At 42.2% G+C, this 26,230-nt stretch overlaps 1 protein-coding gene across 1 annotated transcript in view; it reads right to left on the bottom strand.

Moving 5' to 3' along the window:
* Positions 1-22,857, bottom strand: part of adamts3 (ADAM metallopeptidase with thrombospondin type 1 motif, 3) — a 184,556-nt gene extending 161,699 nt beyond the window's left edge. The window contains exons 1-2 of the mRNA XM_031756603.2: positions 22,761-22,857; positions 13,732-13,810 (exon numbers count right to left, since the gene is read on the bottom strand). Of these exons, the coding sequence (XP_031612463.2) occupies positions 13,732-13,739 (8 nt within the window). The 5' untranslated portion in view covers positions 13,740-13,810; positions 22,761-22,857. The remainder of the gene's footprint in view (positions 1-13,731; positions 13,811-22,760) is intronic.
* Positions 22,858-26,230: the final 3,373 nt, after the last annotated feature.

The raw sequence follows: 26,230 nt of genomic DNA, 5'->3' as shown, positions 1-26,230 counted from the left end.
GCTGAGAAAGAAATTTCCAACTGCCCAAAACGTTGATTCTGTTCATCTGGACGTTTTCAGTGGGAGAAACGTTTCGTCATCATCCAGGTGACTTCTTCAGTCTCAGCTGACTGCAGGTTTCCCCAATCTCATAAAGACTACCTTTGCATAATGACTGAAACCAGCCCACTGAAGGAACAATGGGCTGGGACGTCAGTTTCTTGATCATTAATATGCAAATTGTCAAAACCATTGATCAAACCTGCAGTGAGCTGAGACTGAAGAAGCCACCATTCAAGACGCCTTCCAGTCTTTCCAGGAGCAACACAGACATGACAGTGGCTTTGATATGTGTTCAGCTGAATCCAGTCTGTAGTTGTTTTGCTCTTTAATTGTTGTATTCTGCTGATTTGTTGTGTAACGTGGAAGACTGTCCCACTGGTTCTATGTTATCTACATCTTTTAATCATAATGCAGTACTGATGCAGGTCATAGTTCATATTTATCCGTCACCAGGACCTTTTTTTCATCCTGGAACAATTTTGCTGACAACATTTTGTCTGCGAGGGCTCTGGAATGTTTTTATGACACTTTGATTACTTATATTAAATATTTGAGAAAGTGGAGTTTATGTTTTATTTTTCAGCAAGTTGTTCTTTTCACAAGAACAAATGATTTTGTCAGATATTTACAAAACCAACATAAAAATGTATTTATGGTTTAAGTGTATTGTTTCAGAAATCTTTAATTACAGCCTTTGCGTGTCTTGAGTTTGGCCAACCAGTGCTCAGTTTAAGAGAACAAACATGTCGCTCTGTAATTTTGTTCAGTCGAAATAATCGTCTTGTGAGGACGGGGCATCAGGGAGGCCAGTCCGAGGGGAACGGCTAACATAATTACAAGATGTAGGTATGTGCTTTAAAGTCAGCTTCTCTAAAAGAACAACTATCACCCTTTGTGTGCAAAGCTAACCCCCACTTGCATTATAAAGGCACCAAGCGGAGGCATTTCACTGAAAGCATCTCAATTGTTTTCTTTGCTCTTTTTGTCCCGAGACACAAAAACGCCCCAACACAATGACTTGTGACGTCTAACAGCAAAGTTATGCCAGAGTCACAATGTGCATCTAGCTGGTGAGGCAGGCAGCTGCCTCCATGGGGTCAGGACCGGCTTTTACCCCCCAGTGTCACAACACAAGGATGCTAGAGCAATAATATTACCCTGAGCTAAAAGAGACATTCCAGCAGAGGGAGGAGCGCGCTCTGATTTGACATAATTTAAAACATGGTTGTCATATTGTGAATGGGAGCCCCCCCAGTCCCTCCTCCCCAGTGTTTTGTTTTCTGTAGCTCCCACGTAAGCATGAGCTCTGCTAAATAGGTTAGTTTGGGAACAGGAAGAAGACAATTAAACGGGGGGCACAGGGGTGAATTTGGCATGTTAAAAATCTGCATGTGAATTGAAAAGAAGTGATTAGAGGCTAAATATGCACTCGTCCATTCAGGAGTGCTGGTTTTAAGATAAACAGAAGATTTTAGTGCACAAAACGTACTTCCATTTATATGCATATTGTTAAATTTGATCTTTAGTGTACCAAAAAGCGATGCTTGGATACTTAAAACCTGTTAAAATTAAAAAAGGTGTATTTTCCTCAGATGCAAAGCATCCTGATGCGCTTGTTTTTGTTTCCATTGCTCTCCTTATAGATCCCTCTAAAAGCATACATTTGGTGCTATTGGCCTAATAGCTCAATTTCCATCTGCACTCTCATTTCCTAACAACTGTATGCTGGAAGAATCTCTAAATGCAGGCATTAGCCAATTAGCTCCAACGAGTCCAAAATCACAACTGCAGCAGGTTGCTGTCTCGGTGGACTCACTTTTATTTTTCCATCATTAACTTTTCATTTCCGCCTTGTTTTCTTTTCATGCATGCTTTGCTATGCGCTCTCCGGCTGATTCCCTCCTACTTATGATTCACAGGAAGCAAACACAAACTTTATTCATGCAAAAATCTTTTGGAAATGATTAATTTTGTTTGTTTTGCTCATTCCCACTCCCACTGTTTTTTTTTTTCCATCTTAAACAAAACAACTTGTTAAAATATGTTCTTTAATGCTGTTTTTTCACACACACATTTTAAACAATTAAGCTGTGTGAGAGAAAGCAAATATCAGACTGGACATTAAACTCCTCTCAGCTCCCTAAATCCTGTGTAGTCCCTAACCACACCAGTGTAAGCAGGCAGTTGTTCCACAGTGAGGGACTGGACGTGTTCTGCATCCTACAAGCTCGAAGAGCTTCTAAACCAATTATATTCTCTCCTGGATGTACATATTGGCGAGTCCATGTGAGAACACAGATGGACTGCCTCGTGGGTCCTGCAGGTCACTTTTAGAAAATAAAGTTTGTTTGTTGATGAGGAGGTTGGGGCGGATGGTTGGCGCACAGAGCGCAGGTTCCTCGCTTCAGAACTCCAAGTCCGTCATCCTCCTGCCTGTTTAAAGTCAGTTTGGTTAAGTTTAGGGAGAGACTGATTAAATGTATTTAAATGTCTGTAATTAACCCTTAAACAAGAGCTGCCGCTTGCTAACTTTACTATAAACAGCTCAATAATACTGAAGCTGCTACTGGACAGTTTTCCACAAAATCAGGTATTTATGCAAAGTAACCCTATGATTATATTTCCTTCAAAATAAAATCGTGATGTAGTTATAAACAAAGATCTTTTTCGGTTTCTTGACATAGTCTCGCCATTTCCCCTTTAAAAGAAGTAATGAATGGACCTCTCAGCACATGGGAAGGGAACCACTGATGTCCTGCATTCCTTGATCCCACAATTCCTCTGCTGTTTCTAAGGAAACTCAGCCAGCAGAGACTATGACAGTCTGTGAATTTCAACAACCCTCAGCAGCCGAGCATTCGGTTCGACCCCGGCAGCGGCCTCTGTAAAGGAAGACGATGCTTGTCGGGCTCGCTAGAGGCTGTGTGAGACAGGAATGGGTTTCCATGAGAACAGAGTGACGTCAGTGCGTCTCCGTTTACCAAATGTGACATCAAAAATAGACACGAGGCTCAGTGGTAGAAGGTAAACAAGTACTAAAGCTAAAAGAGCAATTTAAACTCAAACCACAATCTTGTCCTAAAGCTAACCAAGTCGAAGATTTTCCTAAATAATCAAATGAAAACAAAAGTAAATAGTGAGTGTAGCAATAATGGGAAAAGTAACAGGAAACTGTTTCATGTGGGAAAGTCCTGTGATGTCTCTCTTCTCCCGTCTTAGATTTTCAACATCATGTGGCATCGACATGAAAAGTTGAATTCATGAGTCCGTGAACATGAGTCAGTATATTTTGTAGTTATTTCCTGGTTTGCTGTGGCACCGTGTTGGTTTGAAGAAGAAGTACTGAACAAAGGAGACATTATGTAATGGAGGATGTCACCTCTGCAAACATGAATGCCAGGATGATGCAGGTGCTGACTCTGTGCATCTGCAATCCCAACAGGGCTGTCCGATAAGAACAGGTGGGTTAGCCAAAGAATCCACTTCCACTCATGTCTCTGTCGTTCACTCATTTATTGGACAGGAAGCCAGGTTACACATCCGTGATGATATAGAGTGTAGTAAAGGGGTGTGTGCCGTGTGGTGAAGTGGCGCTGTGTTTCTGCAGCTCCGGCCGAACTCTTTGCGTCGAAGCATGTACCTGATGTGGAGCTGGAACTGTGTCTTCTGATTGGTGCAGAGAATGGGTTGCCTCACGGCCGATTGGCTAACTGGCAGCTGTGTGCTGATATATTTCTTTGTAGAAGTGGCTGCATTAATGACTTCAGCCGACTGGCCTTTTGCACACTTTATTTTGAGGATTTCAGATTTTATCCACAACACGAAACAAAGTGTTTCAAAGCATCCCTGCTTACAGGTGGTAGGCTAATGAAGCTGTGCACATTTCCACCCTAAAATCAGCCAATTACCACTTAAAATAAGCATTTTTTTTATTCTTATTTAACCTTTATTTATACAGGTAGTCCTACTGAGACTGAATGTCTCATTTACAAGAGAGACCTGTTACTGTTATATGAACCTGGAACTTGTCATCTGATTCTGAAATTAGAAGCCATGCATGAAGAGTTAAACAACCAAACAAACTAAGAGTTAATTCACCACCTTAGAAATGGGAAGTTTTTGAACAAAGAAGAGCTGTTTGAATGGATAAACCACGCTGTTCATTATGTACTGTATCATTAACTGTTGTACCGCAGTTTGCTGCCATTAAAGACAGTAAGGTAACCATTAAAAGGAAATGGGCCAACATCCACATCATCAGAGAAATACATTTTACAGACAGACATAGTTTCTTTGAAAGTTATAGAATAAAACATTGTACTTTCTGTTTGAAGACAAACAAAAGTGGAAGCTCTTCAGAAACACTTATAATTACTTTTAATTATACGCAGCTGTATGCATGCCCTCCATTTCCTTTGTATGCATTGTTTAATGGCAGCGTCTAACAATAGCCAGTGAGTGTTTTTACTTTAACTAAAGCAATCAGTTTAAGTTTGGAGGGAGTTTTTGAAAAATAGACCATTTGACAGGGTTTGAGTATAATTACAGAAAGAGGCTCTCGAAGCTGTCTTTTTCAAACACGGCTTAGCCCACTATCCATAAATATTCCTTGTTGTCTTAGGAATCATTAAGCTTACTCCAGGACTCGGTCTAATTTGTTATTGGAATAACTGAATTGTTTTGATCCACTATTTCCTGTTTACTGTTTACAAATGAGATTTATCAAATCATTTTTGTACACAGTATGAAGCTAATGTGTGTTCATAAAGATCAGAAAGTCTGTTTGCTGTTCACCTCATTTCTCCTAAAGTGCTCCCACTTTCAGTTTTTACTTCACTCCCGGCTTCTGTGATTTTTTTCAGAGTCTGCAGTTTTCAGGATCAGCCTCGGGCTCAAACCATGTTCATGTTGGAGCTCTCGCTAATGAGGACCAACACAGGTGGATGGAATTTATTTCCTTTAACTGAGGGCGAGACTACAAGAAACGAACTGGCCAGTATTTGCTCCTGTAATTTGACTAAATGGAGAAATAAAAGAAACTAAAATGTCATCTGGAAGTTAAAAAAAACCAGTTTGTTCTATATAACTATAAACTAAAGTTTATAGTTTGCCAATTTTCCCAAGTGTTTACAAAGAGTAACAGATTTTATACACACAAACTGATGTTTGAATATTCTTTAAACTAATTTCGGCAAAATCTTTTCTTATTTGTAGCCTCTGTTAATACACTGGTTTAATAAAAAGTCACATTTATTTTATGCTAACCTGACTTACGATCTGCTTGTTAGCTGCCCAGTACCAATCAGATGAGGCTTTCAGCCTGGCTGTTGTTAGAAGAGAACAACAGCAGTCAGACATGGAGCTAACATGATTTTCTAAGCTGTCTTTTTCGAGCCCAGCACTCATTTCAGCGTCTTTGGCTGGTTTATTTGAATCATTCACCAATAACGCTCCTGTTTCTCCTCCCTCTGGTGCACCTGCGTACTCAGGTACACGAGCAGGTCTTTCCTCAGCGTCCTTGACCATGTCTACTGTTTTGCAGTGAGAGAAGATTAATATATAATAATCCTGTTACTGCTGCCACCTGCATCATGTTTGTGTAGGCGGTGTTTCCAAGTGAAGTTACACAGATTTTTGTTGCATTTACCCAAAAACAGCAGCATCGTTGCGTCTCTGGTGTTAAATGCGGTGCAGATGTTTTGCTGTTTTAGGCGGCCAGCGTATGACTCTACGGTGCATCCGACTCATTCCCTGGTGACTCCACAATATAGTGAAAACTATATAACAGGCGAATGAGTAAACAAGCGCACAACTGGAGCACAGCCGTGGAAAGGTCATTAAAAAAAAAAAGCTGGTTTGTGGTGGAGTTCTTCTTCCCCCTACTGGCACAAAATACAAGAAATGCAGCTTGAATGGCAGCATGACTGCAGATCATTAGGGCATTGTCATTATGGCCTCGGTTCTACTTGTTGTGCATCTACAATTTGTCCTTTTTGTTGTGAAATATGTAATTCTAATTCTATGTTTTACATTGTGTAATTCTTGCTGTTCTGTTCCATCAGTGTGTGAACTGCCGTTGGATTTAATTTCCTGATTATTTCTGATTACTGGACACACACATCACGGTCATGCCTCCCACTGTCAATACGTGCTCTTTCTTTTCCTTCCCTTCCTTGCTGTGTCGCACAAACTGCTGAAACAATGATGAATAATGAGAGTGGAGCAGTGCTCTCCCACCCCCTGTCATCGCTGGCTTTCATGATACTCAGTTTACCAGAAGCAGCTCAGCACAAAGAGCCATAAACTGTGCCCAAATTGTAAGGAGGGTGAATTAGTAGCCCCCATACAGAGTTTGAAGTAGGTCAGGTTGCCTCGTCTGATCGTTTTACACGTCACCTTGTAAGCAGACGATGAAAAAGACTACCACCCAAGCGTAAGTCGTCTCCTTAAGCTGCTGAGCTGTGCATTCTCTCTCCTGCTGTATAACACGTCTACAGCTGATTCTGACGAGGAGGTTAAAATCATTTTGATATTTGAGAAAGTCTGTTTCATATTTTCTGCTTCTGCTTACAGCTTTAGAGATTTAACCCGGCCTCTCACCCGTGACAGCAAAGATAGGCTCCAGGACCACAAGTGGACGAGGATGGATGGAGGTTTTGGAGTTTAAGTGTAGTCATTGTATCTCTGGTTGGAATAAAGACGACACTACTTCTTCCAGCTCCTCCCTTTAGTCGTTGCCACAGTCGATCATCTGCCTCCATCTCGCCGTTTCCCTACAGTAGTATCTCACCATTGTCACACCAATCGCCCTTCTTCACTACGTCCATGAATCTATCCAGTCTCTCTCCTCTGTTCATCTCCAAACCTTTACAGCCTTGCCTGCCTAATTGTGTTTCTCAAACACTCAACCGGAGCCGTCTCTCTGATGTGCTCACCTCCAAACCTGTCCATTCTGGTCACTCCCAGTAAAACTCTCGACATCTTCGCCTTTGCTGCCTCCAGCTCAGCGTCCTGACATCACAGCAGGTCTCACTACCATCATGAAAATCTGCCCTTTCACATTCGATGAAACCAAGACTTCTGGACTGTTGGGATTAAATTTAATTTATGTTTATTTAAGATTTTAATTCTTCTGCTACGACATTTGAAGGGTTCTCTGTATTTAAGAAAACGCTCAGTACCTGTTACGTAATTAAACAGGTACAACTTGTTCCTTGGACCCATTGAGCAGATTTTTATCAAATTTGGCAGAAGGTTTGGCAGAAGGATTTTAGAGGTAGGACCAAAACTAAAACACTAACAGCTGTGGCACGAAGAAACAAATGAAGAGCACATGTACATGTGCCAGTACAGAGCACCCCAGTACGGTGTACATTTTAGGACATCGTCAGGTCTCAGGAAAAAAGTTGTCAGGTATCAGTCTCACACGAAAAATTGTCAGGTCTCAGACTCACACGAAAAATTGTCAGGTCTCAGACTCACACGAAAAATTGTCAGGTCTCAGAATCACACGAAAAATTGTCAGGTCTCAGACTCACACGAAAAATTGTCAGGTCTCAGACTCACACGAAAAAATTGTCAGGTCTCAGACTCACACGAAAAATTGTCAGGTCTCAGACTCACACGAAAAATTGTCAGGTCTCAGACTCACACGAAAAATTGTCAGGTCTCAGACTCACACGAAAAATTGTCAGGTCTCAGACTCACACGAAAAATTGTCAGGTCTCAGACTCACACGAAAAATGTCAGGTCTCAGACTCACACGAAAAAATTGTCAGGTCTCAGAATCACACGAAAAATTGTCAGGTCTCAGAATCACACGAAAAATTGTCAGGTCTCAGACTCACACGAAAAATTGTCAGGTCTCAGAATCACACGAAAAATTGTCAGGTCTCAGAATCACACGAAAAATTGTCAGGTCTCAGAATCACACGAAAAAATGTCAGGTCTCAGACTCACACGAAAAATTGTCAGGTCTCAGACTCACACGAAAAATTGTCAGGTCTCAGAATCACACGAAAAAATGTCAGGTCTCAGAATCACACGAAAAATTGTCAGGTCTCAGACTCACACGAAAAATTGTCAGGTCTCAGACTCACACGAAAAATTGTCAGGTCTCAGTCTCAGATGGAGGCTGCCATCTTGCAAATTTGGAGTAGTGACTTGAGGTGGAGCGAATGTGTAACGCTCCCGCCCACACACCCGCTGGTGACCGCAAACACGCCCCCCTACACTTTTTACTTAGCCCGGCTGCTCGAGGTTTTTTTTTTTGCTGGTTTACCACGACTGACGACTCGTTTAATTAAGGTAAATACAACCATGTCACTGTTATAAAAAAAAAAAAAAAAAAAGGACACACAGTTTATCGTCTTATAGTTCTAAAATCGCTCTGTTGTTAATTTGTTAGTTAGATTAGCCGCTAGCATACGCACTGTGTTGGAGGCTTGTTGCTAGCTAGTTAGCGATGCTACACACCTGCTACTCTAATAGTCTGTGTTATTGAAGGATTCAGCACTCCTTAGGTTTTGTTATACATTTTTAGACAGCGATGAGATCATCTGCACACTCTACAGAGGCCCAGAGTTACTGTTAATATCAAAAATATAGTGCTGTCCTTTGAGATTTTAACATAAGACTGTGAGTGTAATGGATATAAAACTGTTTAAATCTTCAGAGCCCTCTACAGCCTGGTAACATGGAGACTTTAAAAACATCAGCAGAACGTCTCAGTAATGTAGTCTAATTTGTTCTTTTCATTTAATAATAATCCATATTATATCAACAGCTACATTCACCCTGGAGAGAAACTAGTGAGGGAGACCATCAGGACCAAGCTGGGTTTCCTGTGTCCAGAGGTTTGGAGAAACTTCTTCGCTTTCTTTCATCACAGCTGTCCTGTGCCAGAAGTTCTGTTGACCTACTGAAAAAGGCATCATTTAAGAAACACCAGGAACACTGAAGCTCATCGCGTTGATCAAGCAGGACTCATGATCTTCACCAGCAGCTCCCTCACAGGGAAATCTTCAGCACTCCTCCGTAGGCCCGATCCAGGAGATGGATAAACCCAGCATTTCATGAACACTGTGATGGAGACCTTTGGTTTGTGTAATGTTATAAATACTCGGATACTCCCCAAAGGCTCCAGACTTTTACATAAGGATATTATATTCAGTCCTGTAGAAAGTTATATATTTAAAAATATGTGATCCTCTCTGGTTACTCTGGTATGAATAAAACTGTGTAAAAAACTGAAAGACCTCCAGATCACAAGTTTGTAGTTCAACATACTACAACATTCAACATGATGACCTTTGACCTTCATCAGGTTTTATTTAATTGTGTTAGACAAAATCTCATATGCTCTTCATGCAGCTGAGTACATCAAGTGTTTAAAACAGAAGCTGTGCAGGTCTGAGATACAAACTGAGGTCCTGTTAATGCTGATATATAGTGACACAGTTACATGAGTGATTAATCCTTTTGTTTTTTTTGTTTTTAACTTTATCAATAAAGCTGCAGCTTTCACTACAGCACGTGTGGTACTTTAACCTTTGTACTGTTTTCATCAGTTCATTTTGCAGTTAACATGTTGGATGATCTGTCTGCTGTCACTGGGTGGTGCTGAGGTCTGAATCTGAGGGCAGCTCCTGTAATCACAAAGAGAACAGAACCATCAAACTCAGTTATAAATTTTATCCCTCAAAATTGAAATAAAGCTGATTCTTCTGTCCTCACACACTCAGGATCTGAAGTTCTTCTCTTACATTTTTTCAGTATTACAGTACACTACAGTACTTTAATCCATAGTTCCTGATTAATGAGGAGTTACTGAAGTACAAGCTTTTAAAAAGATGTTACTGTCTTTACAGATGTGGCAAGAGCCTGAAAACATGCTGTTGTTTGCACATCTTTAATATTCAGCTCTGCACAGGAGCTGAAGCAGGATGCAGCCTGTTGCTTTTACAGTATAATAATAAAAGTACAGTAACAGTAAGTGACTGAGCAGCCCGGGGCGTTTCTCTTGATTTCTTTAGTAAATGCATTCATCTGCACAGATTAGCTAAACGAACCCTGACATCTTAGCTAGCTAGGTCTCAGGACCTAGCTAAGGACGGTAGTTACGGAGTAGCTTACAAACACATTTAACTTACCGAAACAGTGCAGCGGGGCCTCGGGTCCTTCTGTCAGGTAGTCCAGTTTACTGAAGAACACCTCAGGCTGTCAGGTTAAAACACTCGGTCGTGTTTTCGAAGCGTAAACGCTGGCCCTCCTCTCAGAGTCTACGCTCTATCTGCTATTCCCGAACAGAGATACGCAAGTTTCTCCGTGACTGCAGCTGTCACTACAGTCATTGGTGGGACGTGACAACAGCGCCACCTGCAGGAAGATTTTCTCTCTGTCTGATAGCTCGTGTTCTGAGACCTGACATTTTTTCGTGTGAGTCTGATACCTGACAACTTTTTTCCTGATACCTGACAATTTTTCGTGTGAGTCTGATACCTGACAACTTTTTTCCTGATACCTGACAATTTTTCGTGTGAGTCTGATACCTGACAACTTTTTTCCTGAGACCTGACATTTTTTCGTGTGATTCTGAGACCTGACAATTTTGTGTGACACTGATACCTGACAACTTTTTTCCTGAGACCTGACGATGTCCTAAAATGTACACCGTACCCCAGTCATGTGTTGATGCAGCTTTAAAGTCAGTGTGTGCGCAGACATGAGCTGTGATGGTTTCTGAACAACTTTGAAGCTAACACATCTCAACAGGAAGTTGCAGAGTGTTTTGTATATAAAAATGAACGTGAGGTCCCGTTAAGACAGGAGTGGATCTGACTGAGAGGACAATTCACTCACTGTTGACCTTTTAGTGAAAAAAAACACCCTGAGCAATCCATCCAAACAACCCATTCAGTAAAAGTAAGGAACATTTTTACATATAACCGGCTCAGCACCGCAGGCCAGTGTTTATGCATATATTAATAATGTCTTAAAAACAGGGCCAATATTCATTCTTTAAATGGAGAAGTGCAAATGCAAAACAAGGCCTGTCAGGAAGTCCTAAAAAGAGTAAAGGCCACAACTTTAATACATAAACATTGCACGTAATCACACACGCGACAGGAAGTATGTGGAAAAGGCCAGAGAGACACCGACGACCTTGGTGCAGCTCATGCTTTCAGTCTCAGGGGTTTTTCCTTATTGTGTAGGATTGTTAGAGATTACAGTTCATTACTGGCTTGTTCTCGAGCGACACGGCCACATTAACCTGTTGCAGGGTCAGTGAGCCCCCGCTGATACCCAACCAGTCACTCTCCCTATATGAAGCTCCTGGGATTGTCAGCTTGGCCCCAGATGCAGACAGAGTAACACGAGTAGAAAACAAAAGGAGTCTGTTATTCTGTATAAGCAGCATTAAGAAGTACAAAAGTAATCCAACCAATCAGGGATAATGAGACAAGGGAAATCGAACAAAATACAAAGCACATGATGAAAAAAAGACCACCAAAATAAAACAGGAAATAACTTACACTGAGATAAAGACTCAAACGTCCAAACCTGACGAAAAAAGGCAAAAGAACAGCCACAGAGACCCGAGGAACAGAAGGGCAACACGAAGAGACCTGACGACCTTCTTACCCTCTAAGTACTAAAGCTCGCCAATAACAAAATGACTCAAAAACACCAGGAAACATAATGAGACCATAAACAAAATAGCACAAGGATGCAAATCTCTCCATAAAACCCCAAAGAAATCATGGCCCCAATAAACTGAACAACTCTGTGTTCCGATCAGGAGTCATCAGTGATAGTGATGATGTAGTTTGTGCAGCACTGCATGCTGCAGCTGATTCTGCAAATGAAGCCACACCTGAAATTAGACCCTGCTTCATTTTCTGTGTTCATATAAATGTATATTACATTTATGTAACACTGTATTCAATTAGACTTGAAATTAACTATTAATATTTGAATATTTACTCATATATTCAGTGATGGTGTCATGTTCTCATAGACTTCTTTGAAATCAGTCTTCTTCTCATCACTGGAAAGAATCAGTGAGGTTTAAATGCATAAAACATTAAAATTATTGCAACCGGGAGCCTCAAAATCAGTCTTAGGACAGTGGTGCGCTGCTCTGAGTCTACCTAGCAGACACGTTCTGGACGTTCAGTTCTTTAAGTGCATCTGGCTCCAGGTGAATTGGGTGCAGGATCTCGTGCAGTGTGTTCGAACAGCAAACCTTTGACTTAATTTTCATTGCCACGAAGTGGGAATAGTTGCAGGGAGCTGATTTTGGGTAGCAGCCTGTGTGGAGATGGAGATGTGCATGTGGACGGGCATGAGATGGAGAGCTGGCATGCACCACAGTTCAAATTGTTCCCTCTGAAAGTTCAGCCAACCACCACCAAACACACACTTTTTCTGATTTGGATCAATTCCTCCAAATGGAAAAAAAAAGCTCCTGGTTTCGCACGTCGCTGCCTTCAGGCTTGGAAACTGAACTCTTCCTCTGTAAACAGCCAAAAACCCTGGATTGCAGCTCGAGACCCAGCTGTCATCACCTCTACTTAGTTAGTTAGTTAGTCTGAAGGAGATGATGATGGTTTGAAGCTCCTGATGAAATCCCACAGTGCACAATTGAAGCGGTTCAGAGTGGGACTTCTGGGAGTCTTGTTTGGAAAACTAGCAGCAGGGCTCGAACCTCTCCCAACATGACTGAGACGATGATACTGGACAGAAGATCAAATTTCAATCTGGTCCTTTTGGATTTTTATAGATCTGATTTTTGATCAAACCTCAAATTAGAGTCTACAAAAGCTCGCTGCTGGTAAAGGTCAGACCATTTTCCCTGGAAGACTCTTGCCTTGGTATTACTCATCTCCTTAAGTACTAATTAGCTGATGTTTCCTGTGACTCATCTGATGACTCTGGCTGAGTCAGTAGCTCCTAAAAGAGGAGCAAGTGGTCACAAAGGTTCGATTGCTCGATTCACCCAAATATCTTAAATAAATAGATACATATATTTTCACACGCAGACAAAAAATCTGAGTTTGTATCCTCCTGTTGAATTTTTTTGTTTGTTTGTTTTACACAGAAAATGTTTTTGTTAGTTTATTTCATGATTTAAGAAAGAAAGTTGTTTTGTATGAAGGAGAACGGACACACTGTACCCTTATTTCCTCCAATAATTTCCTGTTAGTCCTCAGACTGCTGCACATCCTCTTAGTTGTTAATAAATAACTTGTGCAAACTCAAGGACGTCCTAGAGTGAATTGTGCATGTGCTAATACTCTGACTGTTTGGTACAAATGAGTTATCTGTGTGCATGAAAACACATCAAAGTAAGAGATTAAACCACTGACCGCGAACTCAGAAAAACATTATTAGCAAACAAGGACACATTTTAGAGCTTTCAGGTTATGAAAATGATGAAGAATGTTTTGTTTAAATGTGTATCTGGTGTCTTTTTACCAAATGCTGCAAATGAGCAACAAAAGCAATCCATAAGTCTCATTAAATCCATCTGAGACCTTGGTGATCAGTAACTGACAGTGGATTAACAGAGTGGATTAATAAATCATTAGAGGCCTGTGAGAGTGCGAGTAAGCCTTCGATTCTCGTTTGAGTTCATTGCAGAGGACTGATCGAGGAAACAGGAGCTTCAACTGGAGGAGTACTCACAGCGACATTTAGCAAAGGAGAGTCGATCGAGTGAAGCAGCTCCAGCTCCGAGCAGAACGATGCAAACGATGCAACAAATCTGAAACAGAAAGCCTGAGTTAGCAAAGGTGCTACCATTGTGATGCCTGCCTCTGACTGGGTTTTTAGGTTTTGTCGAGCTAGCCAAGTCTGGTTATGTTGAACTTGTGTTGTAGTGCACACCTGTGCGTCTTCGCTGGTTAGTAGTGACTGAAGCTTTAAAACAAGAATAAACAGATTGCCTGCTAGCCAAAAAATCATTGATGTTTTTCCTCAGAAGGATGAAAAAAAATCAACAGAAAATGAATCTCCAAATATACTTTCAACCTAAGGGAGATAATGATTCAAGTAAAATAAAGGAAAATGAAGCATCATATTTAAAGGACACATAAACAGTAGGTAATGGTGAAATAACCCTGAAGTAGGAAGTAAGAATCTATTGAGTATACATATTAGGTTTGAACAGAAAAAGATGAATTCCTACTGTAGAAACCAGCAAAGAACATGACAAAGTTTAGTGATACTCAATTAAAGGAACAAGTCCGGAGTAATGAGAAATTATTCACTAATACAGAGTTTCAGAGCCGGTTATTTCTAAATTATCACTACCTACTCTAAAGACCTGGATCTGCAGTTATTGCAGGTCCTGATGAATGACCTTTAACTATCAGGCTGCTTCTGATTCTCTCCTCATTGGCAGTAATCAGGCGTGTTGTCGTACGTGTCCTGTAGTGTAAGGACCAACATAACTTACATAAACGACTGATCCATGATTGTTCCCGTCTAGCTTCTTACTGATGAGGAAAATGCCCTCACTCGCACAGCCTGCATGACATGCTGTGATTTTAAGCTAAATTTAGCACAAAAAGTCAGGAAATCTGAGTTTGGCCAGTCATTTATTTCGTGAAACAAATGCTTCTCGGCAGTAAATACCTCTCATACCATTGAAAACCTTTTTATTTCCCCTTAAATGGTGCCACATTTGTGGTGAAAATGCATTTGTTGGTTGAGCAGCAGAGTTAAATATTTGGGTTGCACCCATTAAAACTTCCTAGATCTTCTCTGCCAAAGCCAAACAGCTTATTCTGCTATTGACTCTTGTTTTGAGCTGCTGATAAAACAGCCGCTGACAGTTTGGCACCTGATTAAAGCACCTGTGCCATAGGACAACTTCAAGCTGGTGTTCTGCAAAACAAATTGCAGGATTATTTGGAGAGAGCCGTAGTACCAGCTCCAACTTGAAGGCCAAGTTCTATAAACAGAAACAGGCCGGGACGTGGGCGCCCTGAGAAGATGAGGCCACAAGAAGTCGATTTCCTCACCCTGTCAGAACTTAAGAACCGCAGGCAGTCTTCTACAGATTTGGAGTCAAGGTTTGCAGAATGACATAGCTGACGGCTCTCTACCCAAACAATCCAGACCAGACTGCACACAGCCAGTCTCTGATCTCACAGGGCTGCTACGAGGCCTGTCATTACTGCCTTCCTCTGTCAAGTCAGTTTTGCAACATCTTGATCTCAGTGCAGAGATAGATCAAGATGAGATTCTGCAACCATTGGAACTCAAGGGCTGACAACCCTCGCCCCCACAGAGCCGGGGTTATCAGAGACCATCTCCAGAGTTTGGGAGTGGAGAGGATGGAATGGCCTGCCTGCAGTCCTGACCTCAATCGTCTAACACTTGTGGGCTCAGCGTGGGTGTGCCGTTCGTGCCAGTATCACCAACACAACCAGACCGACTCACTTGTGAGAAATGCTGGTAGAAGAATGAGATGCCATCCCGCACGTGTGTGACCAAGCTGGCGATCAGCAGCAGGAGGAGGCAGGATGTTGTGGCTGTGTACGGCTCTTCCACATGCAAACGAGACTTCTGTTGGTTAAACCGATGAGTTGTTAAATTTCTAGTTTGTCTCATTTCTTCAGACTTCAATCATCCGATAACAACACCAAGCAAGAGTTAATAGCAAAATAAGTTGATTGGCAGAGAAAAGAGTTTTCATGGGTATCAGCCACATACTGAGCTCTGTAGCTGCTCAACCAACAAATGCATTTTCCTTAAAAATGTGGCACCATTTAAGAAGAAATAAGCAGGCTTTCAAACAGGGTAAGATTTACTGCCATGAAGCATTGTTACAACAAAGAAAGGTTCAACCAGGCACAAATGTCCTTACTTTCTATGCCAGGTTTATACCATTTATACTTCTGTAAATATTCAACTTTGAGTGATTAGCAGCAGTTCGGATTAGACTGTCTATTCCTCAAGTTGTTCCAGGCTTGGATAAGAAAGGGGAGCAGTTTTTGCTTTTGAAAATGAGGATTAAGAAGCCAAACCTGTGAGGAGCCAGAGTCAGACGTGATGCCAAAAACAGAGGAAAAACAAAACACTCACGGGAACAACAGGAACACTGACAAGGATTTATGAATTTGTACGAGTGAGCGTACACAGAGGATCACAGCGTCACACTGATGCTGCTCCTACATCTGAAGAACGCATCGACTGAGGCTGGCTGCAGAGAGCTCACTCGCTGCGCTGATCCCTTTGTGCTGATGTTGGCACAGGGCAGTCATCCCTTCACAGGAAAGTCCAATATTTGAACTTTTCACTCCTACTCCACTGAGTGGGCTGATGGGTAGTCTTACCGCCAGACAGGAGAAATACAGAAACGAGACTGTCGGTGTAACGCTAAAAAGAGCCATTTTCTGCCTTTATTGGACTGCATTCACATTCACAGTCAGTGTTACTTTACAGATGCTCAAATACACATTTATGTTGATGCTTTAATGAGAGCAAGTATTTTGAGAAAGGATTCAAATGGGGAAAAGAGACCACAAAACGTGGGCCTTTACTCGCTGAACCAAAAGGCTGAAAACACAAAATCTAACAAATAACAAACTAAAAGAAGAATCCAGAAGAAACGGGGAAAAGGCTCAATGCTGAGATACAGGTTGGAACATTTAAACACTGATTAGTGTTGAGCAGACAATCACAAATGAGGGGAAAAGAACAAAAGCAGGAAGTGAAACCACAATTAAAAACACACGAGAAAACAAACCTTCAAAGTAAAACAGGAAGTGACCAAGTAACCCTGACAAAACAAGACAAAGTCGCCATCATATGTCTCCAGGTTTGTTTCCACCATTCACTAAAACTATAAAAAAGTATTTTTGAAAGAGTTTGAGAAAGAAAAGTCTGCTGTTTGGTGTGTCAGAGCTGATCAGGAGGTCGGGGTGGATGGAGACCATATAAAGCACCTGACTCACACACCACAGACGCTGGTTTGGATCCAGAGTCCTTTGTGTGGTTGGTTGGTTTAGGCAACAAAACTTTTGTTTGGCTGCATATCGCACGGCCACAGATGCCGTCATTGGTGCGTCCAAGCTCCCATCCTCCTCTTCCCCATCATTCCTGTATGTCCCAACAGATTTCAAACTAAATCCTTGAACAAAAGGCCAGTTTGGCTAAGGTTTGTGGGGACCAGTAATGACTGTGGGGCTAAAGTTCACACTGTGCGTTTAAATATGGTGTGAAATAACAGTGAGTGTGATTCCTGGGAATCTTGTTTGAGTTGAGCAGAGTCAGAGTAATAAAGATCCATTTGAGAAAATGCCCATAACATAATAAAATGCCTTTTGATATGCAAAATGTAACTTGACACAGTGTTTTTCTTAGGGGAGCTCTTGTACGGCGGCACATCTTGTCGTATCAGACTAATCCCAGCTTAGAGCTGCTTCCCACTGACAATCCATTTTGATCACATAATGATCGTCTCTCCCCTCGTCCTAAGTGCTGAAAGGAGAAGATATGGCTCCCTGCTGTAACATCAGTTCTTCAACGCTTCCATACTGTGCTGAATAAAAGCGGCCTGTGGTCCTGAAAATGGAAATCAGCCATATTTGGGGTTGTGTTTGTTAATGCGAGGGCCACTGAGGTTTGACTGCATGTTGTATGAGGCTCAGTCAGGTTCATCAGGACTATTTTAATCAAAGAAAATGTCCATATACACCGTGATGTTTCCACATGTGGCTCCAAATACTCCCACTGACACAGAACAGAGAAGCCATCAGACACTGAATAAGTCAGCATGAAGTAGAGGAGCTGGACGTCAGGCAAGCTAAAGCAGGTCAGATGGTGTCAGCCTCACTACCTCCACCTGCAAACCGTTCGAATACTGTCACAGTTTTGGGTCTTCAGAGTGAGCTGGCTTCATACAAGGATTCACTCATTAAAATAAACCCTTTATGTTTTTGTCATACAAAATAATGCTCCCCTGTGGAAGCCACCTGTTGGCTTTGGTACACTGGAGCCAATCAAAATGTGGGACCCTCTGTGGGAGAGCTACACCTGGACACCCTGATGTGGTTCGCTCAGTAACTACTATGCAGTGTTGCTGTTGTGAAGGGGCTTATTTTCTTATACCAAACCACAATCCTAACAAAGTTTCTAGTGCCTCACTCGAGAGAGTGAAAGAAAGTAAAAGGCGGTGAAACTGAAACAAAACAGTAGTAGGAGGAGAAAAAAAAGAGCACAACACAAAGGTACAGACAGGATACAAACCACAGTCCCCCGGCTGATAAGGCTGGCTTATGCCACCAGTACACATCCAGCCTGCTAATGCACACTCTGCACATCTTTAAAGCGGGGCTCTTATCTCTTGGTGGAAAGTAGTGCTGCAGCCCCAGGAATGCGAATGAGTTGCATGAGATATGCAAGTTGTATAAGATTTGTTTGTGAACTATAAACGTTTACTGGGTTAGGGCAAGGATGGGAAATTCTGAGCCATCAGCTGATTCTGCATGGCATGAAAATCAGCTGTTATTAGCTCCTGTGCTAGGACTGTGGGCTAATCCTGACTGTGGCCAGCCTGGTTTAAAGTTATGCTCCATTAGTGTCAACATGCAAACAGCAGAGGCCTGCAGAAGGAGCAAATGTGCAGAGTCTACAAATATTTCATTTGATGCTTATTTTCTGTTATGTTTTTTATATCCACTTTTCTTTTACTGTGAAAATCCTTCAGATGTGACCTCTGAACATGGTGTCAAACACAAAGTCAGAGGTTTAACTTTCTGAAGCATCGCTGGGTTTGTAAACCAACTGCAAAGTTTGGGAGAAATACATTTTAAATTACTTACTCAGCTTTGTTACCCATTTGGAGTAAGAATTCAGTTAACCTGTTTGAGCGGAGGAAGAAACTGTGACAGAGAATCGTCCAGTTATCTGTGGCTTTCAGTCCAGGATTCAACGTCACTTATCACTTTTGTTCAACTGCCAAGTTTTTTTCATTAACAATCAGTCGATCGTGCAGTGACAAGGACATCTGGTGATTAAAAGCTGTCAGGTGGAGGCATGACTCCTTTACTACTCTACACTCACGTATGGTCAGTCAAAGAGGAGGTGCTATAATTCAAGCAGTTATGTAAATGGAAATGTAATCTATTTTTAATTTTGCATGAAGTCAAAAACCTGAAATAACTGACAATTATTATAAGACAACATTTTTGTATCCTTTGAAGTTTTAGTAATACTGCAGCCTAATTCATGTGCATGTTAAGTATGGTGTCCCTCAGGGATCAATGCTGGGACCATAAACTGTTCCCACAAAGTTGAGAGCATGAAGTGTGAAACTGAGGAGCCTGAAAATCGCCCCCACCGCAGCCAGACAAGTCTCGTTCTCCTGGTAACCGCCAAACACAGACTTGTCCATCAGATTGCCAGACGGAGAAGCGTGATTCATCACTCCAGAGAACATGTGCCCAATGCTCTACAGCAGGGGTGTCCAACTCCAGGCCTCGAGGGCCGGTGTCCTGCAGGTTTTAGATCTCACCCTGGGTCAACACACCTGAATCAAATGATTAGTTCATCACCAGGTCTCTGGAGAACTTCAAGACATGTTGAGGAGGTCATTTAGCCATTTAAATCAGCTGTGTTGGATCAAGGACACATCTAAGACCTGCAGGACACCGGCCCTCGAGGCTTGGAGTTGGAAACCCCTGCTCTAGAATCTAGTGGCTGCGCGCTTTACACCACTGCATCCGATGCTCTACATTGCACTTGGTGATATAAGGCTTGGATGCAGCTGCTCAGGCATGTAAACCCCTTCCATGAAGCTCTGTGCACAGTGTTCTTGATCTAATCTGAAGGAACCATGAAGTTTGAGGTCTGTAGCAACTGACTCTGGAGAATGTTGGTGAAAACATGCACTATGTGCACTATGTGTGCAGCGTGGTTTACCACTTTGTGGCTGATTTGCTGTCGTTCCCAAACGCTTCCACTTTGTAATGATAGCCCTAACATTTGTCTGTTGAATATTTAGTAGTGAGGAAGCTTCAGGACTGGACATGCATCCTGGACCCAGTGCAGGTGGTGGGAGACAGAAGGACTCTGGCCAAAATAACATCTCTGATGGACAGAGTCTCCCACCCCATGCATGTAAGTGTTGCTGAACTGCAGAGCTCCTTCAGTGACAGACTGCTGCATCCTAGATGCATGAAGGAGCGTTTCCGCCGGTCCTTCCTCCCTGCAGCTGTCAGACTGTACAATCAGAACTGCTCCCAACAATCATAGATGTTTACATCGGCGCTGTAACTGCAATAAGTTAATCAACCGATTCGCACTACAACCTGGTTTGCCTCTTATCTGTAGTTATTTATATTTAATTTAATAACTGTACAGTACTCTGTTTATAGTAACCATTGTCCTTAATGTAAATATGTAAGAATAATTGTGTATGTTTCTGTTCTGTGTCCTGTGTACTGTTTGTTTGTTTGTATATGTGTCTTTCTGGCTGCTGTTACAACCAAATTTCCCCTTGTGGGACAATTAAAGGATTAAAGGATTATTCTATTCTAGTCTATTCTATGTTGCACAGGTGACATCCTGCCACAGTATTACGCTGGAATTCAGTGAGCTCCATTTCTTCACAAATGCCTAGGTGCTTGATTTTATACACCTGTAGCCATGGGAGTGATTGGATCACCTCAATTCAGTGATTTGGATGAGTGAGTGAATACTTTTGGCAATATAGTGTATTAGCCCAGACTGACATATTATATTTGGTTTGATGAGTAGTGCTGTCTGTGCAGAGCAGGAGTCAGGACATGAGAAGTCCACTTGCTTGCCTTAGCTGCTATTAAACAGACTTTAGAGGGAGGTGGTCAGCTAAAGACTGGTAATGGGAAAGTACTGAGGGGGAGTTCATGTGTTAAGATCAGCTAAAGATGTGAATTCAGTCATCTGAAGCCTCCTGATAGAGGTATAGGTGTTTTTTTCCCCCCAGTTACAGAGACCAAGTCTACATGGTCACAGACAGAAATGGGTTTGATGGCAGGATATATATATTTTTTATAAAAACATATAGCCTTTTAATCATTCAAACCGTGTTTTCACTCATAAGCAGGTTTGAAATGTTTGCCTTTTTGGTCAGACGATGCAGATAGCACGGATAGATGGACAGACTGAAGGGAAAGAAATAGTGAGCTCCAAGTTAGTTTCTGATCTTTCTTTCATAACAGATTCTATATTAGTTATCTGTGGGAATACGCTAGCTGACCTCTGGTTACTTTGCATGTTTTGCTGAATCACAAGAGCAAATGCACTGCTAAGGCTGTGCATGCCTGATGTGAAGCTGTGCAATGAGGGTACAGGAGTGCTCTTACTGAAAAGTTGTATTTTATCATCTTGCTGCCACATTCAGAGCAGAGGGCTGTCAGTGCACACCTGACCCAGTTATGGTTTGTGTGCAGTCTCGCAAATTATATCTCCTTTACAATATTAACTGCTCTTCCCCTTTTTTGTTTTTAGCTCGTTATTTTGATTGTTTTCGTGTGAGTAACCACCACAACCCTTCTGGTTCCCATCTTTGATTAAAGAATAATGAGTCTTAGCATTCATTGTTTGTTCCTCCTGGCTGCTGCTGGAGAGGCGATATCATTATTCATAGTAGTTTATGTCATCAAAACAAGTCACTAAAATGAAAGAGCGACAGCAGCTCTGACACCAAGCAAGTCTTAGTTTAGCTCTTTTAGATCTTATTTGAATGAAAAACTTGATGGATGGAAATGAAATTGAATCTGCAACAAACCGCTGTGAACGCTATTACTGCAAACCCTGCAGTGTGAATAAAACTGACTTAGTTTGACACAATTAAAAAAAATACATGTGCAACTGATTCCTACACCTAAAGGGAAAAAATATTCATGAATATGTTTAACTGTAGGAGCATCGCTGTCTCCAGAGAGATCCATCGTACCAAAAACATGTTTATTCTCTTCTCCCTCTTCTGTCAGACGATCTCTTTAAGGGTCACAACAACAGATCATCTGTCTCCATCTCCCCCTGACATCCTCCTCTGTCACACCAACCCTCCACACGTCCTATTTCACCATATCTCTGAGTCTTCTCCTTTATAACAACAATAAAAATTTGAAGAAACTGCCACATTTTGTGCTCTGAATGGTGGGCTAGGACCCAAACGCAGGACTCGCAGACAGAATGCTTAACTAAAGGCGGCAGTTTTATGGCTGGAAAAAAACAACTAAAAAAAAATTAAAAAAAAAAAAAATGCATGAATAATAAAGAAACAAACCGAACTAGAACTAAGAAACTTGCAATGCTACACCATTGAACTACACACAGCAACATGGAGGACCCAACAACAGACAGGGGAAGACTGGAGAGGATGGGAAACAGGTGGGAACACAGCTGAGACTAATCAGACAAAACAAGACAAAAGGGAAGCAAAACTGAACACACTAACATAGGACGCGAGACTATCAAAGTAAAACATGACGTGTGCACAGTGACATGGACTTGACCCTGAGACATGACTGACTGGATATGAAACATGGAACACAGGGAAGATACAGTGTCTGAAACTAGAAGCTAAAAACAACAAATATAACACCAACAGAATACCATCAAGAGAACTAAAAGCAGGAATAACAATAATTAAGGAACATAGATTAAAGAAACACAGGCCAAACTTAAAGCTGAAGGAAAATGATTATTGTCCTTACATTCACTGAATTTGCTGACACAAAGCCCACACTTCATACTCTGGAACAAAGAGGCGTTCCTGCCATAGCAACGCCTGGAGGGCCGGTGTCCTGCAGGTTTTAGATGTGTCCTTGATCCAACACAGCTGATTTAAATGGTTAAATGACCTCCTCAACATGTGTTGCAGTTCTCCAGAGGCCTGGTAATGAACTAATCATGTGATTCAGGTGTGCTGACCCAGGGTGAGATCTGAAACCTGCAGGACACCGGCCCTCGAGGCCTGGAGTTGGAGACCCCTGGTTTACAGTAAATACAGTAAGTATGTATATAAATAAATAAATAAAGACAGCACAGTGAAAACTGTTTTCCATGGTTATGATCCACCAAGCAGAAGTGTTCATGTGGACTTGAGGGTGAGGGTCATATTCTTCTGCTTATGCAATTCCTGGTCACACGAGGGCTGAGGCCTATTCAGGGACCATGAAGTCTGTGTTATCTTGACTTTTATATCTCCTGGTTTGTTTCTGTATATTTCCAGGTTTCATAACAGGATGTATTCTCGGTTTGTTGTGTATCCCAGCCTCCTTTGTGTGTCCACGTCAGGTTTCTGTCTGTGTTTGTCTTTTTGTCCACTTGTGTCACATTATTCATGCCCCTCTGTCCTGCTGCATCTCTTCCTCTTTTATTTTGGTAAGCGTTGCTCTCCGTGTCTTGTTGAGGTTCGCTTTCTTATCTCGTTCGGTTAAGTGTCTGCAGCTGTGTTTCCCACCTGCTCGCACGCTCCTCATTACCTACCACTTGGAGTTTGTTTTCTGTTTTTTTGACCGGTGTGAACTTTCTGTTGATTCAGCAATAAACACTCACTTTATGTTCACCTCCGTCTGCTGCATTCGGGACGTCAGGCACACTCTGCATGGCCGACTGTGACACAGACGCAGAAAACCATCGTGCCTTATGCTGCTGTATCTGGATTTCAGGTCTTACTTGTAGGAATGAAGCAATTAAACCACACAAGTGTCAAAAAATACCATTTGATTTACGCCCTCTAATGACACTGATGCTGAAGCCTCAGACTTTCAGCAGTCTGACAGTTTAAAATGCAGAGAAATTCTTTCTTGCTGCTGTTTCTCAGGTTTGTTTCAAACTGAAGCCTCTGGGCTCAAAGCTTCTGGTTCTCAGACAGGTCAGAGCAAAACATGTGACATGCAAGAGACTGGTGCTATTTTTCATAATGCTCTGCTCTGACCCAGCATATCCCAGCCTGGCTGTCATCTTAAAGTTCAGCCCTCTCCTAAAACACAACATTTTTCCCCTTTAACTCATAGCTGCACGCTAAGCATTTTGGGCTCTAAGCCTAACGGATTTATTTATAGCTAGTATGTCTTTCAAAATAAACCCACTCGATGGTTATGAGACTTTCCCGCAGCATTTGCTTTGAGAAAGTCGTCTTTCACAGTCCTCATGTGATGTCCGTGAAGCTCTCCTTTCTGCAGACCCCAGAGGACTGCAGGAATGCTCATGGTTTGCCTGCATGCCAGGTGAATATTTGGTTTGTGTGGGCAGGCTGCAAAATGGACTTCTGTCTCCTTTTTCATGAGCAGCTCATCTGTTGTGAACGCTTCAGAAAGTCCTTTTAGCTTTTTTCTGGGTGTGTGCTGATCTGGTATCTGAGCACAGTGGGGAAAAAAACTTTAATCAGGGTGAAATATAAAGAAAATACTTTGAAAACACTTTAAAAATATAATCCCTGAAGTCTTCTCGTCCCTCAGCTTTCAGAGGTGTTTCGTGAAGTCTTTGGGTAATGACCGTGGCACGGACCTTGTCCCCGCCTGCGCACGCCTCGCTACCTGCTTCCATTTACCTCCCCAAATGAGACCTTCTGGTTGTTGTGTCACAGCCTCTGCTATCAAACACAAAAGTGCCACTTATCGCTTTGTGACTGGGATAGAAATGGATTAAACATGTTGTTCTGTCTTGGATGCTGCACTCAGACTGTTCTGGGTGACTCCTCGGCCATCTAAAAATATAATTGCACTATAATTTGTCACATTTCCAGAGGACAATTCTCAGTGAGGATAAAGGTGACTGAGTTCTGTAGCTTTACAATTTCAATTCAATTTTATTTATATAGCGCCAAATCACAACAAAAGTCGCCTCAAGGCGAATATTCACTTAAAATAAAAAACAGAACATGGGTGCTGTACTCTGATCTGAACGCACCCAAAGATGAGAGCAAACAGTTTGTTTTTTACTAAATTATTGCAGATGGACTCTCAGACAGCCAGGACAGAAACTGGATGCATTTATACTTAATCTATCCTCAATGACGCACATGTCCTATGGTCATAGGCTGTAAATAAGACTGACAGAGGGAGTGAAGGGCAGCTCCCGGCTGATGACTCTGCAGGCAGCCCAGGGGCAGTTCTGAAGTTCTGATTTTATCTTCAGTCGATGGCGATTTTCTTCAGGTGAACGCTCCTATCCCAAACTGAGATCCAGTGCCTGACTCATCACGACAGACAGCACAGAAAATCCTCAAGTTCCAGTTCTAAAAGGTCAAGCTGCCTCTTAAGGACCTTAAACCTGCAGGACTTTATTGGCCAGCAGGGGGCGACTGCTGTGATTTCAAACAGAGTCCTGGTGACTCAGTGGGCTCAGCCACTAGTTTCAGGTTATACTGAATAAAAGACTTCGTGCGTGCGTCACCAACCAAACCACATTCAGTGACCTCATCACCTTTTTCTGATGTTGGGTTTGAACTTCAGCAGGTCGTCTTCACCACCCAGTGCATTGCTGCCATCAAGTTAGCTGGTTAGACGTTTGTGTTAACAGCAGTTGAGCAGGTGTACCTAAGGCAGGGGTGTCCAACTCCAGACCTCGAGGGCCGGTGTCCTGCAGGTTTTAGATCTTTCTTCAAGCGGTGGAGGTGCACCACACCTTTGTGCCACATGTGCATCAGTCTAATACATTGTCATTGTTGTTTGACGAATCATAATGGCAACTGTAGTATATAATCAGGTATAAATACTTTATTTACGAGACAAAACATCTGTTTCAGGTCATAACAGCATGTGCTGTTCTGCATAATATCTGCATCAGTGCTGGTGACATTGTGGCCCCAGACGAGGAGCCCGAGGATGATGCCCAAGATGAGGGGGAGACTGGTTTGGAGGCAGTCAGTGGTGCTCACTGGCGGGACCAGCTATCTGCTGAGGTGTCTGTCCTGGAGGAGGTACCCCCGGACCACGATTATTGTCAGCAGGCAAGTATCCCTTAGTGGTGCATCTTTAAAGTGCTGGAATTTTACGTGCCATATCTGTATTGGCATGCTTGTTGGCACCATTTCGTTTTTGCATCGTTCTGAATACATTCTAGTGACATGACAGCCGTCAGTTTCATCAGCCCTGCAAACCCAGAGGAAGATGATGCAGTGGACAGTGGGCTTGAGCATGCCTGAGCAACTTCTGGAGACCACCATGTGAGATGCTCC

The sequence above is a fragment of the Oreochromis aureus genome, linkage group 12, assembly GCF_013358895.1.
Source record: "Oreochromis aureus strain Israel breed Guangdong linkage group 12, ZZ_aureus, whole genome shotgun sequence".
Lineage (NCBI taxonomy): Eukaryota > Metazoa > Chordata > Actinopteri > Cichliformes > Cichlidae > Oreochromis > Oreochromis aureus.
Note: the sequence above shows the minus strand (reverse complement) of the source record. Positions and strands in the feature narration are given on the sequence as shown.